Source organism: Melopsittacus undulatus, chromosome 11 (genome assembly GCF_012275295.1).
Source record: "Melopsittacus undulatus isolate bMelUnd1 chromosome 11, bMelUnd1.mat.Z, whole genome shotgun sequence".
Lineage (NCBI taxonomy): Eukaryota > Metazoa > Chordata > Aves > Psittaciformes > Psittaculidae > Melopsittacus > Melopsittacus undulatus.
The window spans coordinates 21,789,776-21,812,248 of NC_047537.1; the positions used below are offsets into that span (position 1 = coordinate 21,789,776).

At 39.9% G+C, this 22,473-nt stretch overlaps 1 protein-coding gene across 1 annotated transcript in view; it reads right to left on the reverse strand.

Annotated features, from left to right (window-relative positions):
* Positions 1-22,473, reverse strand: part of PRKCA (protein kinase C alpha) — a 138,596-nt gene that overhangs the window by 32,836 nt on the left and 83,287 nt on the right. Inside the window, exons 4-8 of the mRNA XM_005146132.3 lie at positions 17,823-17,934; positions 16,971-17,099; positions 5,660-5,816; positions 5,430-5,564; positions 4,623-4,719 (exon numbers count right to left, since the gene is read on the reverse strand). Coding sequence (XP_005146189.2) covers positions 4,623-4,719; positions 5,430-5,564; positions 5,660-5,816; positions 16,971-17,099; positions 17,823-17,934 — 630 coding nt within the window. The remainder of the gene's footprint in view (positions 1-4,622; positions 4,720-5,429; positions 5,565-5,659; positions 5,817-16,970; positions 17,100-17,822; positions 17,935-22,473) is intronic.

Here is a 22,473-nt window from a genome sequence, read left to right on the forward strand (position 1 = left end):
ACTAGATACAGGTTCACAGATCTGGCCCACAATGGCAACTAATAGATGGAAATGGTACCTGATTTTACAAACACCCACTGGTAATTGTTTTGCAGAAAACATACTTATCAGAACAATGTCACTGTATTGTGGAGGGATTTCATTGTTATTCATTTAATTAAATGGAATGGTACAAAACTAATTGCCAGGAAAAGCCATGTGCACTTGATGTCTCAGCTGGAATCCTAACTAAGCTAGCAGTCGCAGCGGTAGGTGTGGATGGATGTCCCCAAGAAGCACATCCTGAGGTCCACCACAATGGTCCCATATGGATCCCCACAGTGGGGATAGCAGTCTAAGCATTCCCACAGAAATTAAGGGAACAACTTTGTTCTACTGCAACCCACACAGAGAGATACAGTAAAGGAAATAATCAGAGCAAAGGAAAATGCCTGACATCTTTAGAGTATGTACCAGGAGAACCATTACATATCTTCCCCATGGAATGCCTTAAGATTATATGAGCACTAACCTATTCCCTCATAACAACGTGCTTGGGTCACTTTAAATACTAAAGCTGACTGAGGCGATTCAGATTGCTCCCATCACTTAATATACCTTGTACTTGGTAAACGTATCCATCTGTAAGAATTACAGCTACTCTGCTCTTTCTCTAAGTAAAAAACTCATTGCTATGGACCACAACAGCTGCTTTATTTTTAATAGCATTTCCCATGATGGTGATGTGGAAAGAAAGGGACAGACAGAATAATTAACCAGCCTACTTTTAAACCAGCGCTATTCTATTATTATTCTAAGGTGCTATTTAAGTACCAAGAAGTGCTTTGCTAAGCAGCAAATTACAGGAAACGGGGCTTGGCAAACTAAAACACCCCTTTTTACAACAGAAGTTTGCACATTTCCCCAAATAAAAGAACAGAATAATGCTCTAAATGGCAAAAATTACTGCTCAAATCAGAGCCAGGTATGAAAACTACAATAAGGTTGCATTATGTCAATATTCTGCTTTTTTGACTAGCAAAATACTATAAGAAGTATATAACAAATAGTAGATATTGTGGTTAAAAGACTTGCTGGTTTGAGTCCACGGAGCCACCTGGGAATGTTGGGAGTTCCCATGGCAACCTCAGCATGGACAATTATGGAGCAGCTACAATTATTCTGAATCTGCCTGTGGAGAGCAGAGTTTCGCTTTGAGATGGCCACAAATAATGCCATTCCGGAGAGAAAATTCACACCCAAAGGTTGAAACCAACCGAAAAACAGTGACAGATTTTATCCTGCCTCCACTTCCTACAGGAGCCTATTTTTATCTCTAACTATTAATAATGATGTATCATCTATAAATCACCGAAGACAGATTTGATCGTGCTGCTAAATGAGCAGATAATTGATTTGTAGGGCAAGATCCAGAAAATAGATTCATTACAATTTGTTGTAGAGAAAACATTGCACTGCACCTACACGTAATGTAACTTCATTTCTATACAGCAGACAACTTCGTATGGTAATACATAACAGAGTATATAAAAATCTACTTAGTGAGGTCTCTGTGTGATTCCACTAATGAAAGCACCATCCTACTTAATCCTCCTCTTCCTTTTCCAAATTCGGTCCCATTTGTTGGCTAGGATCTCTTAACTACTGGGTGCAAGTCAGGTGTTAATTCTTCATCTGGTTTGGAACTGTCAGAATGAGCCATGAGAAAACTTCTCATCACCAATAGTTTCTACTGTTCAATTACAAATGTAATGAAGAGAATGTTTCAATCTCTTATTTATTTCTTATTTATAATCCTGTATAGTTATTTGATGGTAAATTTACACAGAATGAATGACTTAAAGCACCTGTGCCACAAGGTCCGGTCAGTAAAGCAGCGTATCAATGAGAATTGTGCGACTAAAAAGCACATTTAAATAAGTCTGGGTTGTTAAAGTGGATCGAGAGGGATGCAACAGTCTGAAATCAGTGAGAGCTTGAGGACAAATCATAAAGACGTCTGTTGAACTGTAGGCATGGGCAGATACTTTAAATTTGATTTAAATGAAAGGTAGCTCCTAAGTGCTCTTGGAGAGCTACTAAGTAAGTTTCTAAACTTGAATCAAAAGGGCAAAGTCAGTTTTCAGAATGCCTCAGATTTATCTATTTTAAGACCAGAAACTGGTTTCAGAGATTTCAGCCTGCCTGGGGCAGTGGTTGTGTCATCCCCGGGGGGATTTAAAAGATGTGTAGATGTAGTGCTGAAAGCCACCACCATGGCTTAGTGATGGACTTGGCAGTGCTGGGTTAGCGGCTGGACTCTTAAAGGACTTTACCAACCTAAACAATTCTGTGATTAGATCACAAATAGGTTTCTCTGCACTATCTACTTGTTCCTTAGTACAGGGTACCTAAAATAAAATGACTATTTAAGCCAAGATATATATGATAAGAAAAATAATGTAAGAGATGATCAGTGAGCACCACTTATGTGCCATACCAGAATAGCTAATAAGTTAAATACCAGCATTGAGACATCTGTGACGATTATTTTTACAAGCTATAACAGTAATCCCCCTCGAAACTAAATATGAATATTACTTGGAAGTGCTGCTTCCCCCTCTTCCTTCTTACAGTGGTGAATGCTGAGAGTATGCAGCTGAACCTAAACCCTTTTACCATGTAACACTGCTTTATACCAGCCTCAGTCTAGGTCTAATCACGTATTTTGTTTGGCTACCAGTATTCCCATAAATCATCACTAAGAACTGCTCATTATGCAATTCTAAATGATCCTGCTGGAGACACTGTGCTCATGGAAAACCTATTCCCTTTCCTTGATTAATTCAGACCATTAAAATAGCACCAACCAGGCTACCTGCAGGAGAGGGAAAGCTTCAAATACACAGTGCTGAAGCTGAACTAATTAGACTTTGAGACAGACTCATTATTTCTGGGGCAGAGCTGACCCCATGTGAAGCTGCCATTTCCGGGACCCAGTCCGGTAGCTTTACACCATACAACCTCTCATGATTTCCACTTCACTTCATTGCAAGACAAGGATAAACCCTGACTGTTTATTCTGCAACCATTGTATTTACAGTAGGCTTAAGAAAACAACCTAAGAGATTGCAAATTCAATATGCAAATATACTGCATATAATAGCTGACATTTTCAAATAGACAATTCTAGGGATTTGTCTTTGTGCTGCCTCTGTCCTGAGAAAAAACAGATTTCTATACTTATATCACCAACATACACATATCCACCCAATTCCAGACTCTGCTTATTTCACAGAGACAAGGAAGGGGTGAAAAGAATTACTTTTGAAGCTATTCTTTTTTGGAAGGATAAAAAGTAAATATGATCTTGACTAGAAAATGACCTAGTGCAGCAAAATAAAATCACACTGGTCAGATCACAGTTGTAAACAAAAGAAAATGGAATGGAGATTCAAATACTTCTCAAATGTGTAACCAAAATCATAGTTCATGCTGCAGGCAAAAATATGGTAGCTGATCCAAATGTGTTCAGAAGAAATTGATGCACCTTTTCTCTTTCTTTCTTGAAAGTTGAACATGTGCCGTTTTTCCTCACTCTCTTGGGTTAACCCATCTTTTATAATAACAATGTAGAGTTCTGCCTGATGGTGAACATAAGAAATTGCCATTTCAGGTTGAAAGGTACAGGCGTGTTTGTTTATGCACAATAGGTACATTAATTACTTTCTGGATAAACAGTTATACCAGAGTTGTAAATGTTCAACCAGAAAAAAGGAAACAATAGTGAAGATTGGAAGGGTTCAAATTCAATGCTGTGTATGCAGCTGGGAAGAGCAGTCAAGTCAGATGAGCTGAATCCAATACAGACATTAGCAACACATGTCGCTTCCCAGGCCCTACCTTTCCTGTTGTTGGCTTTAATGGCCAGCAAGTGTTTTGCTGTGATATTGGCTATCACTGCCAGAAGAGGCAGAGTTGCTGGCTAAGTCTGTTCTTTAAGAAGCAATTCCTTTGCATGGCACAGGGAGACCACGCTTGTGACTACCAACCACTCCAATGTGCACCACAGGAGGCAGAAAGACTGCAGGAAGTACCTCTTTTCTCCAGTGTTTCTTTTCTGTACATAGCCAGCAATACTTCCAACCCTTCAAAATTCCATACCCACATAAAAGCTGTCAGAATCTCACACCTACAAAGGTTTGGAGGCTGCGAATAATCAGTAATTAACACTGTAAATATTTTCTTTAGAAGAACAAGCATTTAGTGTGAAACAAGGATTAAAATACCGTTGTTTCTGATAGTTTAATTTGTCGACTAATGGAGATCAGAGTGAGAAGGGCTGGCAGGTTGTGCAGCAAGAATTAAAAGACATTGAAATTATTACATTCTTGACAAAAATGGTTTTCAAATACCAACTTACAAGTGTCAGGGGAGAGAAGGTGAACTGTCAGAAATGATGGTACAACTACTGAATTACACCATGTGGTCCTATCTCCAAGAAACCCAAAGGCATATAGTGCTGCCATAGGCAACAGAAACAGCAGTACTCTAAAATGTGTCTTGTAATACATGGGGTTTTTGGTAATACAGTGAAAAGTGTATGTAACACATAGTTGTACCCATCTGTGTTTAATCCTCACCTCAAACTTCTGACGGAGCTCTGCGTTTCCATCTTCATCAGCATCTGGAATTGGAACATTATAATATTCACCTTCTTCTTGATTCAGCAGCTTGTACCTATGGAACATTTGAGAAAGCAACAGTGACTACACAGTTTAAGTGCTGCTAGATTTAACATGGGATTTAATTGGATTGTGTGGTTTGTATCAATGTCACAGATATGTGAAGGACTGCTCTGAAAGATCTAAAGCAAACTCAGAAACAGAAGATATTTAACCTAATGTTAGAACTTCAAACCAAAACTACCTGTCCAGGCAGTTCAATGGACAAGGAAATTCCACCATCCTGGGGTATGATGGGAGACATCCATCTTGAAGAACCTTTGTCTCCAGTGCTTCTATAGCCACAGACAATTGACAAAAGGTACCTTCTGAGTCAATGTGATGAGTTCTATCCCTAGTTTACTTGTTAGGAAATAAGATGGTACTTTATAAAATCAGTTCCCACGTACTTTGAATTTGCAGAGCTATATATAACATGATACACTTTGTAATGAATATATCATAGTCATGATAAAAATAAAAGCCTTAGCACAAGATCATGTACACAGAACTGAGTGTATAGCAGCAGCTTCATGAACACCACCAAATAAAAGCATTCCTTTTCTTATCCTCCTTTGTTATAAATAATATGTTTCTTAGGTTTAGTTGCATTTTCAGTGAATTCATAGCCTGAAATACAGCGAAAAACTCCAAACCAGATCGATTATATTGAAGAAAAACACTGGAATGTGTTATATTCTCTCCTCTCTTTTCAGAAACTCTTACCATCCACTGGCAGGCATTTTCATGAGCTCTGACACTCCAAATGAAAGGGATCCCATGAAATCATTTCTGGTTGTTCGATCCCAGTCCCAGACCTCTACTGATAACCGTCGATCTTTGTCTGTAGGTTTTAATTTACTGAGAAGGGCAGAAACAGAGGAGTTTTCAGTGCAACACTGAAACAAAAGAATCAATCCACACACAGGTACTTCTTTAAAAGGCATTAAACTTACAATGTGAAGGATTCATTCCAGTCTGGATTCAGAGTAGAACGGATGGTTTTTGTTTTTTGTTTACTTTCATTCTTAGGATCTGGGATGAGCTTCAGTTTAACATAAGGATCTGAAAGTCCATTTGGATCCATGGGAATTAGGTTTTTTGCTTCTCGCACTGTCAACATAAAACATAGCTGATTCGTACAGGACTACAAATCAACATAAAGAAAGCAGTTATATGTCAAACCAGTTACTGAAACATGCTGGAAAAGCAAATAAGCAAGACATGAAACCCATTTGTCAGACTTGGCATGGAAGAAGCTACTTGCTGTAAAGTAAGGCTGCACTTAGCGTTATTTGTAAGAACGGTAGAGACAACTGACAGGAGAGAGGAGCAATTCACAAACAAGAAGCATCTTTCAGGCAGCTCTTTTCCTGCAATGGGATGACTGAATGCCCAAATCCATCACTATAAATTTTAGGTGCAGATCTTGTATTTCCTCATCAGTCTTAGGTTATTACAAATACAGGACTATCAGCCAAAAACTATAAAGGTGATATAACCAGATCATAATAGATTTCAGAAGACTGCTAATTTGCTACAGTCCTTTCTTGGGAGGTATCTTAACACTAATGTCCCTCAGATTCCTGGTTTGTTCATTGTCAGATGGAATCACTGTAAGCATTTTATCATGACAGCAACCAAAGTAAAAGTGCAGAGAAGACAAGTTTAAATTCAGCTTCGCAGAAGATGCTAATGTAGCTTCTATTTTTGCAATGTCAAAAGAAGGCATGAAGTGAGTTAATATATCTCTTGTTGCTACTGATCCCCAAAGAGAGACAAGAATAGTCAGCAATCTGCAAGGAGTACCATTCCCTGCAAAGCCACATCCCTGGAGCAAGGCAGGAATGATGGGTTACAAAATGGCTCTTTCTGGGGGCTTGGCAGCTTTGGGGTTTCAGCTCGGCTGGAGCTCCTGCAGCACTTGTGAGGTTCATTAAGCAGCTCACTGAAGGGGAGTGAAGTATTGCAATGGATGAGCAAAGACAGCACTGCCATCCCCCTCTTGTAGAGGACCAGCATAACACCCACATAACATTGATACTACAATAAGGTTTTATTCTGCGTTAACAGCATTGAGCCATCAGCTCCTGCTGAACCTCAGCAGAAGAGGTGAGTTTTCCTCATGCTGTGCAAACCCCATTGCACTCTGTTGTGCTCTGAGGACCTGTAGTGGTTGAGTTGGGATGGGGAATTCAGTGCTCACAAGAGGGCATCTCAAAACCCACAGGCAGTGGCAATCCCCAGGGCTTGTTTGGGGCAGAAAACAGCTTTCATTCAGGAATTCTTTTGTGAGAGTCATAGTTTAAGATTAGAATTGTCCCTGGAAGGAAAACAACAAGAAGCTTGGAGGATGACATGGTTCCTAGGGTGTGAAGGAAGACCAGCATTTAGGAGTCACTGAACTCCTACTGACTGTGTCCTCAGCCACTGCTTTCACAGTGTCAACCTCAGGAGGGCTTTTTAAATATACCTACTTAACTGAAGAGATCTGAAAGGAAATTTAGGAAAGATCAACCCTGAGGTTACCTAATAGCTCTTGATGGAGAACATTTCCTACAAGAGGTTGAGCCTTAGAGTCATTTTCGAACTCAATCAGAGCAGATCTTCAGCAACAGTTATGGTTTGCTCAAGGCTCTCTCCTTCCCTTCCCCAGATTTAAACAGCATTTCATATAATGAATGTAAATTACAGACCTTCCCAGGATTTCAACCTGTTATTTCCCAGAATGGAGGCTGAATGGCATCCAAGCAACATAGATATTTTATAGAGCCTCATTTTCCCTCATTATTTATAGAGTAAGAGGAGGACACACTAATGACGTGTAAAGCAGCTGAAGTATGTCTTTTCAAAGTGTCTTTTGTCCTCCCTTTAGAAATAAAGGCCGGGCTGTGGTGGACAGACAACTGTGTGCTACTGAAACAGAAACAGATACAGGCGGACAAGGCATGCAAAGCATAGGACAGGTTTGTATTCACACACTGATGTAAGCAGCTGTAGGCTGACAGACTCCTTTTACATGATGGAAAGAGTGTTTCGGTATTGGTAAAGATTGTGTTCTTTCAAGTTACATAACTGCTAAGTAACGATTTAGTGCAAATCTACTACGTAGCTGGTGTGTCATTGGCTCCAAGCTGTAGAGGGAAAAAACTGGGGGAAAACAACAGCCACTGCCACAGAAAACTAGTAATTCCAAGCAGTCCAACCTGCTCCATTACATGAGAGAGGATTAAATGTGGTGGAACAAGTTGGAAGAGAGAAATACCAGATATAACTGGTACCTTATATCCACATGGCTGTAGAAAGCAGGCAGAGTACAGGAATGTAAGCTACTTATTTGGAACACGCTAGTTTATTTGTCAAGATAATTCTCATGCAGAACAGACACCCTGATGTAGATTAATTATTGAAGTGAGATCCTGTCTGGAAAGGAACCACATTAACTTGAACCAACAGTTGATAAGGATTAAGTTTCATTTCTTAGATCTGTGCTTTTAAAATGGGCCAGAAAATGTGTATGGGCTAAAATCTTGAGATAAAATGTATTTCTATTCACTATGCTACTCAAGTAATTGTACCAGAAAAAATACACTGTGATGTAAAAGAACAAAACAGAAACATGCATTTCTCTTGCAGTGTTTCATCTGTAGTTCTCCACAATCCCTGTATGAAGCTGACAGTGCTTTGCAATTGGGGAAATGATAGGTTTCAGTCCAAAGAAATTGCCTCCACTCTCATTTCACTCTGAGTTTGCCTTCTGAGGGTCTCTGCATGCAGAGGTCAGCTGCAAAACCTCTTCTGTTCTCAACCCACGGATAAGAAACCTTCATCCAGTATTAAAATGAAGCACACTGAAAGAGATCTTCAAATGCTTTTGAGGAATAACATCAAGATTAAATAACTTGCTTCAGTTGAATATTTACAGTCCCAAAGGGACTAAGAACCAGAAGTGAGTGAAGGATGAAGTGACAGCTTTCAATGCAAATTGCTCGCTCTCTCATCTTACATGGTTTTATTTTGGGGTTTTTTTTGTCTTCTTGTACATAGCACTTGGGACTGCACTGCCAGGTTTGGCACATGAACTATTGCTTCAAAACCCAGCTTTTGATTTTTATTCTCTATTATTGTTTCTATACTGTAGCTTGGCATAAGTAAGGAGCAGAATGCTCTACGTGTTCTCCAGCTTCCCAGGAATACACACTCGTAAGTTATCCATTAAAATTCCTTGAACAAAATTGCTCAACACGGTGCCTTCATGGTTCAATTTTACCCGGAGATGCTCAGTGTGAAACTGAGCAGTCCTGAGGAGCTGACTGGGTGGATGCAGAGCCCTTCCTGAGGCTGTGCTATGTATTGCTACTGGAGAAAGCCAGCCCTGATTAGCCTTGATCCATGCCTAGAAACCAGCTCTGACAGCAGGAGGAGGTGGCAGCATGTGTAAGACTACTTCTTCTTTTCACAGCAAACACATAAAAGGAAAAAAGCCCTCCAAATACCAGAAAAGAAGTTCAGAAATGAACTGGGAAGGAAAGAAGCAACATCCACTAAATACAGGCTGCCAAAGAAGTCATCATCTCACTCCTTGTTTTAACCTATCTGGCCCATTTGCACTTTTGTCTGCATAATTAGTACCCTTAGACATCCTTCTTCAACTGACTTAGCACTTCTTTTCTTGAGGAAACAGCATGATGATACTTGTGCTAAAGAATGCTTATAAAGAATTAGCATCTATGTAGCCCACCTCTTTAAGAGCACCCTTTTTAATAGGATAGGTCAGGTTTCTGTAAGAGGACTGAGAAGAGATTTCCCCTCCCCACCAAAGGCACCACCTCTTGTGTGTGGTTGAAACAGAAAAAGTGAAATGAGGAATAAAGACATTTAAAATGAAATGAAAAATAACACCAAGAAAGTCCATCAACTTACTGTGGTTAGATTCTGCTATCGCTGTAATGATGGCAAGCAATCTCATACTGCTCTATAATTACCAGTTAATTAAACTCAACACTGTGATAGAGATGTCACTCTAATTTGCAGATGGCTGAAGTGAGCCACAGTTCAGCATCACTTGGAGTGTAACTTGGGTGAAACTTGACAGTTTTCTGTCACAACTATAAGTTATAACTATCCATGACTTCTGTACTGAGCAAAGTAGCTGGTACAAGATACATTTCCCAACACTTTGTTCAGATTAGACTCTTAAGAGGGACTGAGAAAGCACTCAGATGAAAATACATAAAAGAGAAGTATATGTTGAAGTTTCTCACAAATCCAGCATTTCCCAGGTTTTCCTTCTGAAAACCAGAAATATTTGTCAACTTATAGAGAAAAAAATGTGCCATTTTCCTCCTCCTGGCTAAAGAAGACAAGAAAGACCATAATGGTGATTCAGCAGAAAATGTAGAATACTTGATGACTGTCCTATGGCTGTTCTTATATATGTGCTACTTATATCCAGCAGTATCCATCCAGAAGCCATGCCTAAAACTGGGACGCCCACTTTTCCAGGAATAGTCTACAGCCATAAGCAAATACAGAGCTAGTTCTTAGGCATTCACACTTTAAATAAATATCTAAGGAAGACAGAGTGGGCTGGTAGAGAACAACTGACATTTTATGTAAAGAGAAGAAATTCAGGCAGCGTTTTGAGGAGCTCAGAACTTCTTTCATGAGATCTTATAGGTTACAAGTTGCGAGCCCCATGCAGTTATGGATTTATAACTTCTTGTGATAGCAGCAAACAAATTTAGTCATGGGAATGAATAAATAAATGCTATTGTCCCTGTAACAAAGCTGAATTATCAACAGCGTGAGTTTATTCAGTTCCTTTTCGAGTGAGTCACAGCTACCTTTCTCCTGAATTCCCAAATGTTGATAATAAACCAGTTTACTAATCACAGCAACCATTTCTTGCCAATCTTTAACTCCCTGCAGCCAACTTAGATGAGCAGAAATCTCTCAATCACACATGAATAGCTGCTTTTAAAAGATGATTCCAGTCTCAAATGCTCTCTCTGGCAAACTATCCAGCAAAGTGAAAGAAATAGCGATGGCTGTTAGCTCCAGTACATCCTGGAGTTCCTGCTTTCCCACAATACAGCATTAGGAAATCATGCCATAATTCTTATTACTACCTTAAGTAATTTGACATGGATTGCAGTGACGTGCCCACTATGCGGATTACTTAGGGGGATAACAGTATTCCCAACCAAGGAACTTTCTCCCCAGTACATCAGCACACTCCCCTTACACACAGTTTAAGATTCACCTATTACAGATAATATCTCCCAATCTGTGTACTTGTACTCTCTCAATGCAAGATCTAAAGCAGCCTCCAAAACTGCTCAGCTTTCACTGAAGATCTATTCTAAGGTTTTATTAAGGTCATCTGATTTTATTCAGACTGAATGCTTGCCTGCTGGAGCTGGCTGTGACTCCTGTACAACTGCCTCCAAAACAGATCCTGCTTTTCAATGTCCAACTTCTATACAGTTTTCATCACTAAGAGACCTTTCAGAGATGAGACTTTACTCCATAACTACTCCCTTAGCAGTTAAAATGTCTTTTAATACTCCTCCTGAGACCAGCATCTAACGAATGTAGATGACTGGAACCCCTGCCCTTCACAGGTGATTTACACACATGAACCAATGTTGCAGAATACTTCACTCCTCTGTATTTATTCATGTTCTCTCCTACTAACAAAATAATGTACGGTCACTTCTAATGATGCTTAATAAGTACTTACTGTCTGCAAAAGGCTCTCAGGCTTTGATTTCAACTGGAAATCCCATAGGAGCAACTGTGTTTGATAAGATTACCTTTACAAGCATTACCACCATAAAAAGAAATGTACTACTGGGTAGGACAGGTACTTAATAAAACATAACCCTTAACACAAGATATATCTAATCATCTGAAAAGGGGTTTGGACTATTAAATTTTAACTCTTATCTGTGTCTACTCCTACATAAGTATGTAGCATTTTAGTTAAATTTGTTAGATGCATGCAGATGGCCATTTCTGAAATGCTAATCTTGCTTTTAAATGCTATGCATTGCCTATTTCTTTATGGTAAATTAAATTTAATGAATGAAACAGGAAGATTTTAGCTGCTGCTGGGGTTGGCATTTGTAAAAGGCAGAGCTCTTTCTGTAATGAATGCAGTGACCCTGCAGGTTCTGGGAATGCCAGAAAAGAGATCAGCTATTGATGAGACAAGCCATGAGATTTGTACTTTTGAGATGCTAAAAACGCCTCCCTCATGCAAGTCATTATTTGGGACCACTTTATAGGTATTTAGTACTAAAAGCTGGTCAAACAGCAAGAATATTCACCTATGTTCCCTTTAAAGTTGTGGATATTATGAAATTAAAGCTAACAAAGACAGACTAATACTGACCTACACAATCGTAAGTGGAATTATGTCTCTGTGCGTGTGGTGTGGGATCCTTTGAGGAAACCATTCTTACAAGAATATAGAAATGGGCCCAAATTCCCCTCAAGCTTGACTGGGCAGAGGCTCTTCACCCTGCTGCCTGCAGTGACCAGTGTGACAAGACATTAACGTGCAGTGCCATAGGGTGGCTCAGCAGCCAGACAGTCATAAATGATGTGAGAAAGGTATGGAGAGGAGCACAGAGCTCCTAGGGAGATGATTGTGGGAGAGCCTGTTTGGTGCTCCCAACCTCTGCCGAGGTCGCTGCCAGGTTTCCTCTTCTTTTAAGTACCAGAAGCATCAGTGAAGAATAAACCCAGCTCTTCTGTATTCTTCCAGCTAGGAAAAACACACATTGAAAACCCTGAAAACCCTGGGCTGTGTATATATGTATTTTAATAACATTTATGTAACAGCAGGGTGCATTAGCTGACAGCGAGTCACTAACACCCTGCCTCTAAACCAGTGCCTGTGTCCGGAGGCCAGTTCCTTAGTGTCAGCTCCTGCCAAATCCAACTCCCAGCAGCTCACAGGTCCCAGTTTAGGATCCCCATAAGGTGCCAGATGGGGTTATTCCCTCACTAAAAAAAGAGAAACCCACATGCTGACTCATGGGAAGAGCTCTGCATTATCCGATGGGTCAAGAAGTAAATGGAAGAGGGACAAAACTTCTAATGCACATCAGGAGGAAGAAAATCCAGTGCAAAAGCATAGATTAAAAATAGCCAAAACTGCTCTACTTTGCCTAACAGCAAAATGCCCAACTCAGTCCAACCCATGCAAGGGTCACGAATTCAGTGATATGAGAAAAAAGCAATTTAGGAGTGTTCCTATATAAAGAGAACTACCACGTTGATTTCCTGCGAGTGCAATGAATTATTAATATTCACTGTAACTCTCAAGCTAGTAGCTATAAAATAAACCACTGCTATTTAAGAACTGCAACACAAATGAGCACTGAATGAGGCATACTGAGTAGCCCTGGAATGATGAAGTTTGGCAAACTGTGCCCATACAAAATTCCTACTTGTTTATGAAGAGCATTGCAGTCTCTAACACACAGAAAAGACTGAATGTCTACTTTCAAGCACCTAGGCTGAAGATTTCCCCTCATAAACTGGAAATCATTATGTTTTCATATAGGACCACATCACTCCCACTATTTGTTCAATTCAAACCTTACCAAAATACTTGGGTATTTCAGATAATCTGACTGAACCACTGGTCAGCTCCATTCAGCAGTGCTCAGCTTTGATTTCCCCCTACTATTCACTAGGAAAAAACCCACTCCCATTTACAATATTTTATCAGTAAACCACTCAGTTTTACTGTGTGTGTGTGTGTATTGTGGCCTTTTTGGGAACAAAAACTGCCACAAACCCCTCAAAGCAATTATGCAGAAGTAAAACCAAATTATGATGGATTAAACAGTGTCCCCTAAAGGAACACATCTTGCAGGCGGTGTTAAGGGAGCTGCATCATTGATGCGTGCCCTGGCTGGGACTGGGATAGTCGAGTTGCCCATCAAAGTGATTTGCAAGATGCCAACCAGAATGGCAGGTCTCCATTTAGCAGCACAAATGTTTTGCATGCAATCAAGGCTGGCTAGGATGGAATCAGCAGGAGCTAATTAACAACCAAAACAGGATGCAGAGCAGAGATATTAAGGAATTCAGCTGAAGGATTTCAACACCTACAGAGTAATTCCTTTGATAAAGATTCAGGCAAAGGCTCAAACTAAACAGCCAATCATTGATTATTTTTCCTGCTGTTCATAAACCTCCTGGGTGTTTAATTCACCTCCTTTCCCAAAGCTAAATGCAGTGGTGTTGTGCTTGGCAGCTCGGGGAACTGCCTATTCTAGCAAAGGTTTTATCAACAGATGTGGCAGAAGCAGTGCCATGCTAGGAGAAAAGGAGTTCAAATGCTTTGCACAGGAATATGTCCATGAACTACCTGACAACTAATTTTCTTTGCTGTTAAACATGCAGAAAAGTTATCCGAAACTTCACCCTGTGTGGGTTTAGTCTGTATCTAATGTTTTTTATTGGAGAAAAGGATCTGCCTTTCAGGGCAACTTCATTCTTATTTAAAGGAATTTTCTGAAAGCCTGGAAATGCTGGAAAGCCTCAACTAAAAGAACTTAAGAGCACTGTAATGGTTATATACACAACAAGGTTCTAGTAAATGGTTTTTCTTGTTGTCCAGAAACCTACTTCACTATAGGATGGCAATGTTTTATTTATAAGCACAGAAGTAGCAGCATTTGCCAAGTCTGGCTGCACCAAAAGGAGCTACAGGAGGAAACCTACAAAATACCTGTAACAATTTTACCACATTCACATCTCAGACAAGATCTCTAATGAAACAGTGAACTGAAAGAATACCTATTTGTGGAATTGCTTTCTAGTGCCTTGGTACCACACACTTGTGACAAACGTTTTTGCCCCTAAGACAATTATAAACCTGCGTAATCATCAGAAAATAACAGTGTGTTATTTGTCAAATTATGTGCATTATGGCAGGAAGTTTAAGCCATATTTAAGAACCTTGCTGCAAAGCAGCCTAAAATAATGCAAACACTAAATTTAGTCCCTTGGATGAGTTTCGAATTAGTATCTCTCTCATGGCACAATTACTTTTAGAATCTGCATCAGCATCTATGAAATGCCTCGCTACTTCGAGAAACCACCTTTCTGTTAATGACAGTACCTTGGACAACTTTACCCCTCCTACGTCAACAGGAAGCTATCAGGAAGGTTAAGCTACAACCAGGTATCACTTGGGATCTGCTCTGACCCTAACTAACATGTATCATACTTGTACATTTTACAAGGTCTGGCAGGAGAACGTGGAGCTGTTTGGATTTAGAGACAACTGAGCTACAGATGAATACAGTGCCAGGAGCGTGCTGGTTCTGTGAGCTGTGAGATTTCAGTGTGATGGTCTGATTTCCTTTCTGTTGGCTACAATGGGTATGGGCTCTGTTGAGACTCTTTCCCCAGAGAAGGAATGCAGGAGTGGTACCCTGCTCTTGTTTCAGTGGGGACACTGCATTCAGTCTCTTGCAGTACCAGTTTTGCAGAGGTGTCAGTGTGCACGTACACTTGGTCACACACTAACCAACCACACTCTCCTGATGTAAAAGCTTTTGATGATTTGTGTTTTATGAGCATCTTTTAGTCCATTTCCTACATGAATCATAGAATCATAGAACAGTTTGGGTTGGAAAGCACCTTAAGATCATCCAGTTCCAACCCCCTGCCATAGGCAGGGACACCTCACACTAAACCATGGCACCTAAGGCTCTGTCCAACCCTTGAACACTGCCAGGGATGGAGCATTCACAACTTCCTTGGACAACCCATTCCAGTGCCTCAGCACCCTAACAGTAAAGAATTCCTTCCTTATATCCAATCTAAACTTCCCGTTTCAGCTTGAACCCATTACCCCTTGTCCTATCACTACAGTCCCTAATGAAGAGTCCCTCCCCAGCATCCCTGTGGGCCCCCTTCAGATACTGGAAGGCTGCTATGAGGTCTCCATGCAGCCTTCTCTTCTCCAGGCTGAAGAACCCCAACTTTCTCAGCCTGTCTTCATACAGGAGCTGCTCCAGTTCCCTGATCATCCTCATGGCCTCCTCTGGACTTGTTCTAACAGTTCCATGTCCTTTTTATGTCCTTTTTTATTACACGAGATCACACTTATTTTGGTTCTAGTTACTACAGCACATATTTTAAATTTCCTTAAAATTTTGAGCCATAATAAAATAAGGTTTTTCTTTTGGAATTTAATTTGTTTTGCAGACTTACCTCTACACTTATAAAATAAAGTAATAATGAAGATTTTGCTGTTATTCCCTCCCTTATTTAACTTCTGTCCATCCTAATTCCTGCCCTGTGGCCTCCCTTTGAGTAAATACACTGCAATGTGACTGGCAAAGAAAATCGTTTGCATTATTTGTGTCCAACAGAAAGGCAAAATCAATAAGAAAGCTCACTCCCAACTTTACATTTCAGGTATCACAGACGTTCATTAGAAGCTGACCCCAGCTGAACAAAAGGCAGACACAGAACAAATATAACATGCTGCAAATACAAATTCTCATGCAGACCCTGAGCAAAGAACTCCGTTTTCTGATACAGAACAAGGAAGTCCTGCTGGAGTTAAATAACATTTCACGTGTCTATTTAGGGGGACAAAACAATCCTTCATCTCACAAAATACATTTTCCAGAGCTTTCTTCTGGAACTTCAGAGCTGGAATGGGTCACTGGGATGTGCACAACCAAGGCTCACTCCTCAACCCTGGGATAAGCGAACTGCCACCCTCTCTTTCCTCCCCTCTCTCCCTCCTTCCCATCTGGGTAACCTTTACCTTACAGAATGTGGTGATTTCTTTTGCATTTCATTACTGGCAGTAATATTTGGGATTGAATCCAAGTTGCTTTTGTTTATAAAATACTCTGTAATGCAGGAAGCAACTCCTCAGCTGATGAAAGTCCAGAGTACTTCTGAAGATGATGGCTAACTTCCTGACCAGCTACAGCAGCTACTGGGCTGCTCTCTAATGAAAACCAACATCACAGTTATTTTCTAGTGAATATTCCTAAGTTTTTAAAGCTATTGCTACAGCTTCCATTTGTCTGTTTATCTTTGTGAACACCAGTTCATAGCTTCTTGATTCAAGGACACGACAAATGAAATCCTCACACTTGTGAAGGGAAATACTCCATCACTGGCTTTAATACACAAAGGTGTGACAAGGGTGCATAAGCCCACGTTGTGTATTATACACTTAAATATCTCAAAACGCCAAAGTAAGTTGTGTACCTGTTACTTCCAGTTTGTCACCATCGACTTCAGCTTTCAGATAAATCCTTCCTCGTTTCTCTGTGTGATCCATGCCACAGAGGCTTGGGACGTTTATTACACATTGCTTATGAACGTTCATATCACAGGCTGTGGATATAAAAGCAGTTCAGATGGTCATGAGAAGCTAGTAATACAACTACATTGCAAACACTGAGCACAGAGAAAGTTAAGATTACAGTGCTTAACTGTTGGCAAGACTTTCAGGTTACAGCTGTACATTTGCAACTGAAGGACATGGCTAGTCTGCATCTTAGGTTTTGTAGACAGTGAACCAGAGAATTAAATAATCTATCTTAGAAAACTAAAGGTATCATTAATGAAGTGCAAGGGAAACAAGTGAAAATGGAACAAAGATTTGCTGGGAATATGACAGAGACAACAGAGCACTTGTGCCAGCATTAGCAACAATGGGAGGTAGGTTTAAATTGATTATTTGATTTTCCTAGCAGGAGACTTTCAAGAGGAATGAAATACAAGTAAAATATTGGACCTTGGCTACCAAGTGAACTCAAACTTCAGTCTTTAACAGCACATTCACCCAGACCAGTCTAAAAAGAGGCTATCTCAAAACTGGAACAGCAAAGGCTCTTCAGCCCCATCAAACTGAATACACCGTGTTCTCGGTAACACAGGTGATTTTCATCAATATATTATTACAGTACTGAAATACCCACTTGAAATGTAACATTACTATAAATAGCTGACATTTCAAATGGTATTTTCCACAGAAAAGAGCTAAGAAGCTGTTACTCAGTGTTTCCACTTACTTTCTAAAGCACCCTTTTGATAACACAGAAAGTCTTCACTTACTGTCACATTTCATCCCTTGGTGCAGAAGCCCATAAAGCAGTGACCCACAATGGTCACAGAAGGTCGGGCTTCCATAGGTGTGGATCTTAAATTTGTGCTTGCTTCTGGGATCCTGTAGGGAAAAAAACAGAAATAGATTCATTTGCTTTGGTGTCGTAAGAAAGACTATGTCAGAACTATATCAGAGAGCACAGGCTTGTTCCTGTCATTCATCTCCACTAAAACTCCCCCATTTCCCAACTGGACATTGTCACCATTCTGATATGATGCCACCAATCGTACCGGGAGAGGAGGGAAGTAACTGCTAAGGGGCTAATCAGAAATACAGTGAAATGGCTGTAAAATCAGGACCCTGAAGAGGGGATCAATTTGAAATGTTGCAATGTATAATCTATATGATTGTAAATGAAAGTGAACAAATTCTAACTTGGCATGTAGTAAATATCTTACAGACTGCTATTCCCATCTGATTTTTAATAGAGCAACTTAAAGTGAGGACATCTTAAGGCCACCAGCAGCTTGGAAATGGTTTCTAATTTAGGACCAGTGAAAGGGAATACACCCAAATCTCTTACATGTACATGTCCAAACACATCTGTTTTTTCTCTAGCAATAGAGGTCCCCTTTGGAAAGCTAAAAACATTTATATAAAAGGAAGAAATCACATCTTCAATATCTTCACCCACTGGCAGGCTCATTCCACATATACACAGCCATAGAACTCCACATACACCACATTCCCACAGGCTGTTCCCAGCACTAGGAGATGCACACTGCACAAACACATGGTGTGGCAGCTCTGTCCTCCTGGGCACATCACCTGTACTTTGGTATCCATTATGACCGATTTCAGCCCCAACTCTATTTTAGTCCAATCTCTCACTGCACAATCTTGATCAGAAGTTGGGAAGAGCAGCAAGTTTTCTTCATTAGAAAACATTCATTGGGGACTAAAATCAATTCTTGCTCACATTCTTTTCACAAAAGGCCATGCAAATTATAAAAGACCAGGTCTTTCTTGCATTAAAACATCTTGAACAAAACCACAGCCTCAAAATGAGACATCAAAATGGTTTTCTTCTGTTTACATTTGATATTAATATCCTTTCATATCAGAATTATCAAACTGCCTTAAAAAATGAGCTAACTTTTCAAGTTGCATCTGCTGAGAAAAGCTTTCCAAACAATCCAAAGCACTGGGACTGTCACACAAAATGGAAGATCTGCCAATTCTTTCTTCACACAGAAAAGATTTCTCTAGGATAAGAACTTTCTCAAGAAATGTAGGAACTTCTCTCAGTAATTACCATAAAAATGTGACTAAGAAGGCAAAATCTTACCTTCAGAATGTACTATTTTGCTATATTAGGTTTGTGAAGGTTTTCTGCTTGTTTCAGAAAGTATTCTTTGTGTGAGTTTTTTCTGGTAATGATTCTAAGCTTTATGACGAATCTATGCCCATCAGTTTCCACTGCATAGCCAGAAATTAGACATACAGCATCGAGGAGAGCAAGTAGACTTTACATTAAGAATTCAATTTGAGACTATTCCACTCGTTCTGTTGGTTATGCAGCTTGAGATATGACATGCAAACTAATAACAACCATATTTATTTTGTAAACACTGTTAACCTAAATGGAATGACATTCAATGCTCCGGAGAACATCTGGTTCGTTATTTATTAAAGATATAGCTAATGGGTCTTGTGGTGCAGGTCATGGGAACATTGCTTTGCTGAAGGATTATCTGATGGATTGCCTCGGACTATATGGCTTCCAGACAAATTAGAACCCATTTTCAAAGTCAATTCTGCCTTAAATTGTTTTATTTAAAAGACATAAGGGAACTTGTTGCCTTATAAATACAGACACTTAACCATTATTTGGTGAGTACATCTGTTGCTGAGAAGGACAAACCCCCAGCTTCTAAGAGTGATACTGAATAAACAGATTTTTATAGTTGTGTTTAACGTCTGACATAAGTGGTATTTATAAGCATAAAGTAATGACATAGAGGGGAAAGAACTATGGGAAACTATTATAATGAGTGCCTACTAAATACATGGAATCTGTATATTATACTGAAATTGTATCAAGCACTTCCAGATAATTCCATTTCAATCAATGGAGTACACGTGGTAATGAAGTTAAGCAGGGGTGTGTCTGAGGCTTAAAAATGTTGTGACATGTAAGGAAAACTCTACCACACTCACTCCAAAACAGCGAGCAAGCGCCCATGTACTCCTGCACTTAGCTCTATGTAAGCACAAAACACCAGGAAGAGCATTATTCTAAAGCAATGAAGCAAAACCAGGCATGTGAATAAACAAATCAGGTTGGAGCAATCCTATTTTCTGCTTCAATCTTCCGCATTTTTTTCAGTTTTGGTAAATTGAAGCACGCAAAACGATTGTTATTTTGCAAGCAAGTCTGAGAACACACAGGGAAAGATTGTTATACATCCATCAGAGATGTTAAAACCTTTTCATCTCATTCACTATATTAACACAGGCTATTCACACACACAGAACCACCCTTGAACCTATAGGTTACACTTTAATAACTATATTACTAATAACTGCTCCACTGCCAGTACTAATTACTTGTATTATTAGCAGCAATTAAGTTATTAGTTGCTAATGCAGTTTTAATACTTCCCAGTGTTAAATATGCAATAAGTGACTTACACACATTATTGAGGAAATAACTTTGACATTAGTATTTTCCAGCTAGACGTAAACTCCTGAGTTAGAGGTAAGCTCCTGTAAATTTTCTTCATCTATCCCCTTTTAATCAATGTAAACTTTCAATAGTTCCCTCAGCATTGCTGGCAGTCATATTTCATAGTAAACACAGGGAGCCAAGCCAGGATATGACAGATGAACTGCCAAATAGTGGCTGCTATTTGCAAGAGAACTGAACTTTGCACTAAACTTGGCATAGATTAATCGTGAAACTCTAAAGGGAAAACCCACTTCTGTTTCCAAAATCCATCAAAATCATGAAGGGAGAAGTGGCAATGGGAAAGCAGTGGGGAAGCACTTGTTAAGGGATGAATGATATGTTCTACTAAAATGCATGTTATTTTCATGCTAAAATGTGAATTCTTTGCTGTTATGAAGACAACTCCCCATTTTTGTGTGTACAACTGAATGCAATATACCATTAAATGGGAAAGGAGTAAATCAGTGTCATAGACATTTAACTATTTGCCTTTGAAAACCTTTAAATCGGCAGAAATCTAGTCAGTGCTCTGCAATTCGCCTGCAGTACAAAGGAGTTTTCAAAGCCTGCAATGACATGCATGGGTGCAGCATCCCTATAAAGATGAATAGCAAATAGCCTTCTAAACCCCATCAGCTCTGGGAAAATCAAAGTATTAGTCTCAAAGCTGGGACATGCTCATACAGAGAGAGGCGGCCACAGCATCGCATAGACCAGATCTGTGCTGCACAGACTTGTGCTATGTGGACCTATAGAAAGAACACTGAAAATGGAGCAGAAAGGTTTAAAACATAAATAAATGAGTTTGCAGAAGTGACTGGCCCGGTTCATCACCTCTGCACCTATTGAAAGGTTCAGATTTGCTCCAGAGCCTGGCCAGGAGATGGGCAGGAATCCTGCAGCACTCCAGCAGAGGGAAGCAGAAGAACACAGAGGCATCTCACCAGATGCACACGTTTGTCACTCCATGTCCTGCCATCCAACTCCATCTTGCTCCCCTGCAGCAGCAGTGCCACCACCCCTGCTTTTTTTCTTTGTTTAGCTAAAATGAATCCATTCCCTTTATTGAGCAGCAACACAAAGCACCCCCCTGTGAGGAATCATTCCATCATTTTTCTGGCTCAAAGACGGGGGTGTTCAGTAATTGAAAGTGCATGGTTAACCATCAGCACACGTCAAACTGTGCTTTAACACGCTACAAAACAGCTTATGAGTGTTATACTGCTGAATTGCTTCTAAAAGCTCTCTTTTGGTTATAAATATATTCCTCTTGATAGCAACATTGAACCGGCTATAATTTTGGAGGCATTAAATCACCACATTGCTTTGAAGTATAACATATCCAAAACCCCACTTTGTGTGAGGTTGCATCAGTGGAGATTTGATACACAAAGCAGCATCATATTATGACTTGTTAAAGTCCCATCAATAGTGTGCAACTTGATAGCACCAATAACTGTCACCAGACCCATGTAGCTAAGACCAAATCCTCTGAAACTGTACAGATCTTGTCTTTAATTCATCATCTTCTGGATGACACAGCCAGAATTGGTGGGGTCTTTGGAAGGGATTTAAATCAACATTGCAAAGCTGATCTGTGAGTGCCAGAGCTGGTGCTGGTGATAAAGGCAGGGGAAATAATGACAGTTTTCAGTCATTAATACAACACACATACCTTAACAAGGCATTAGGCAGGATGTAAGATTGTTTTTCTTATTAAACTGCCTATAGTTGGTGAAAGGTGTTCATTTGGGTTTTTTTAATATCTGAGCTATTTTGGGGATCATTAAGAAGCAGAAAATGCAGAGTGTAAAAATACGCTGGGAGAAACAGAAAACTCCATTTTCCATTACAAAAATAACTTCAAGGAGTTCTGCAGCAAATGACCCAGAAGGTCCAAAGGTTGCACCAGGGCTTACAACAACAAA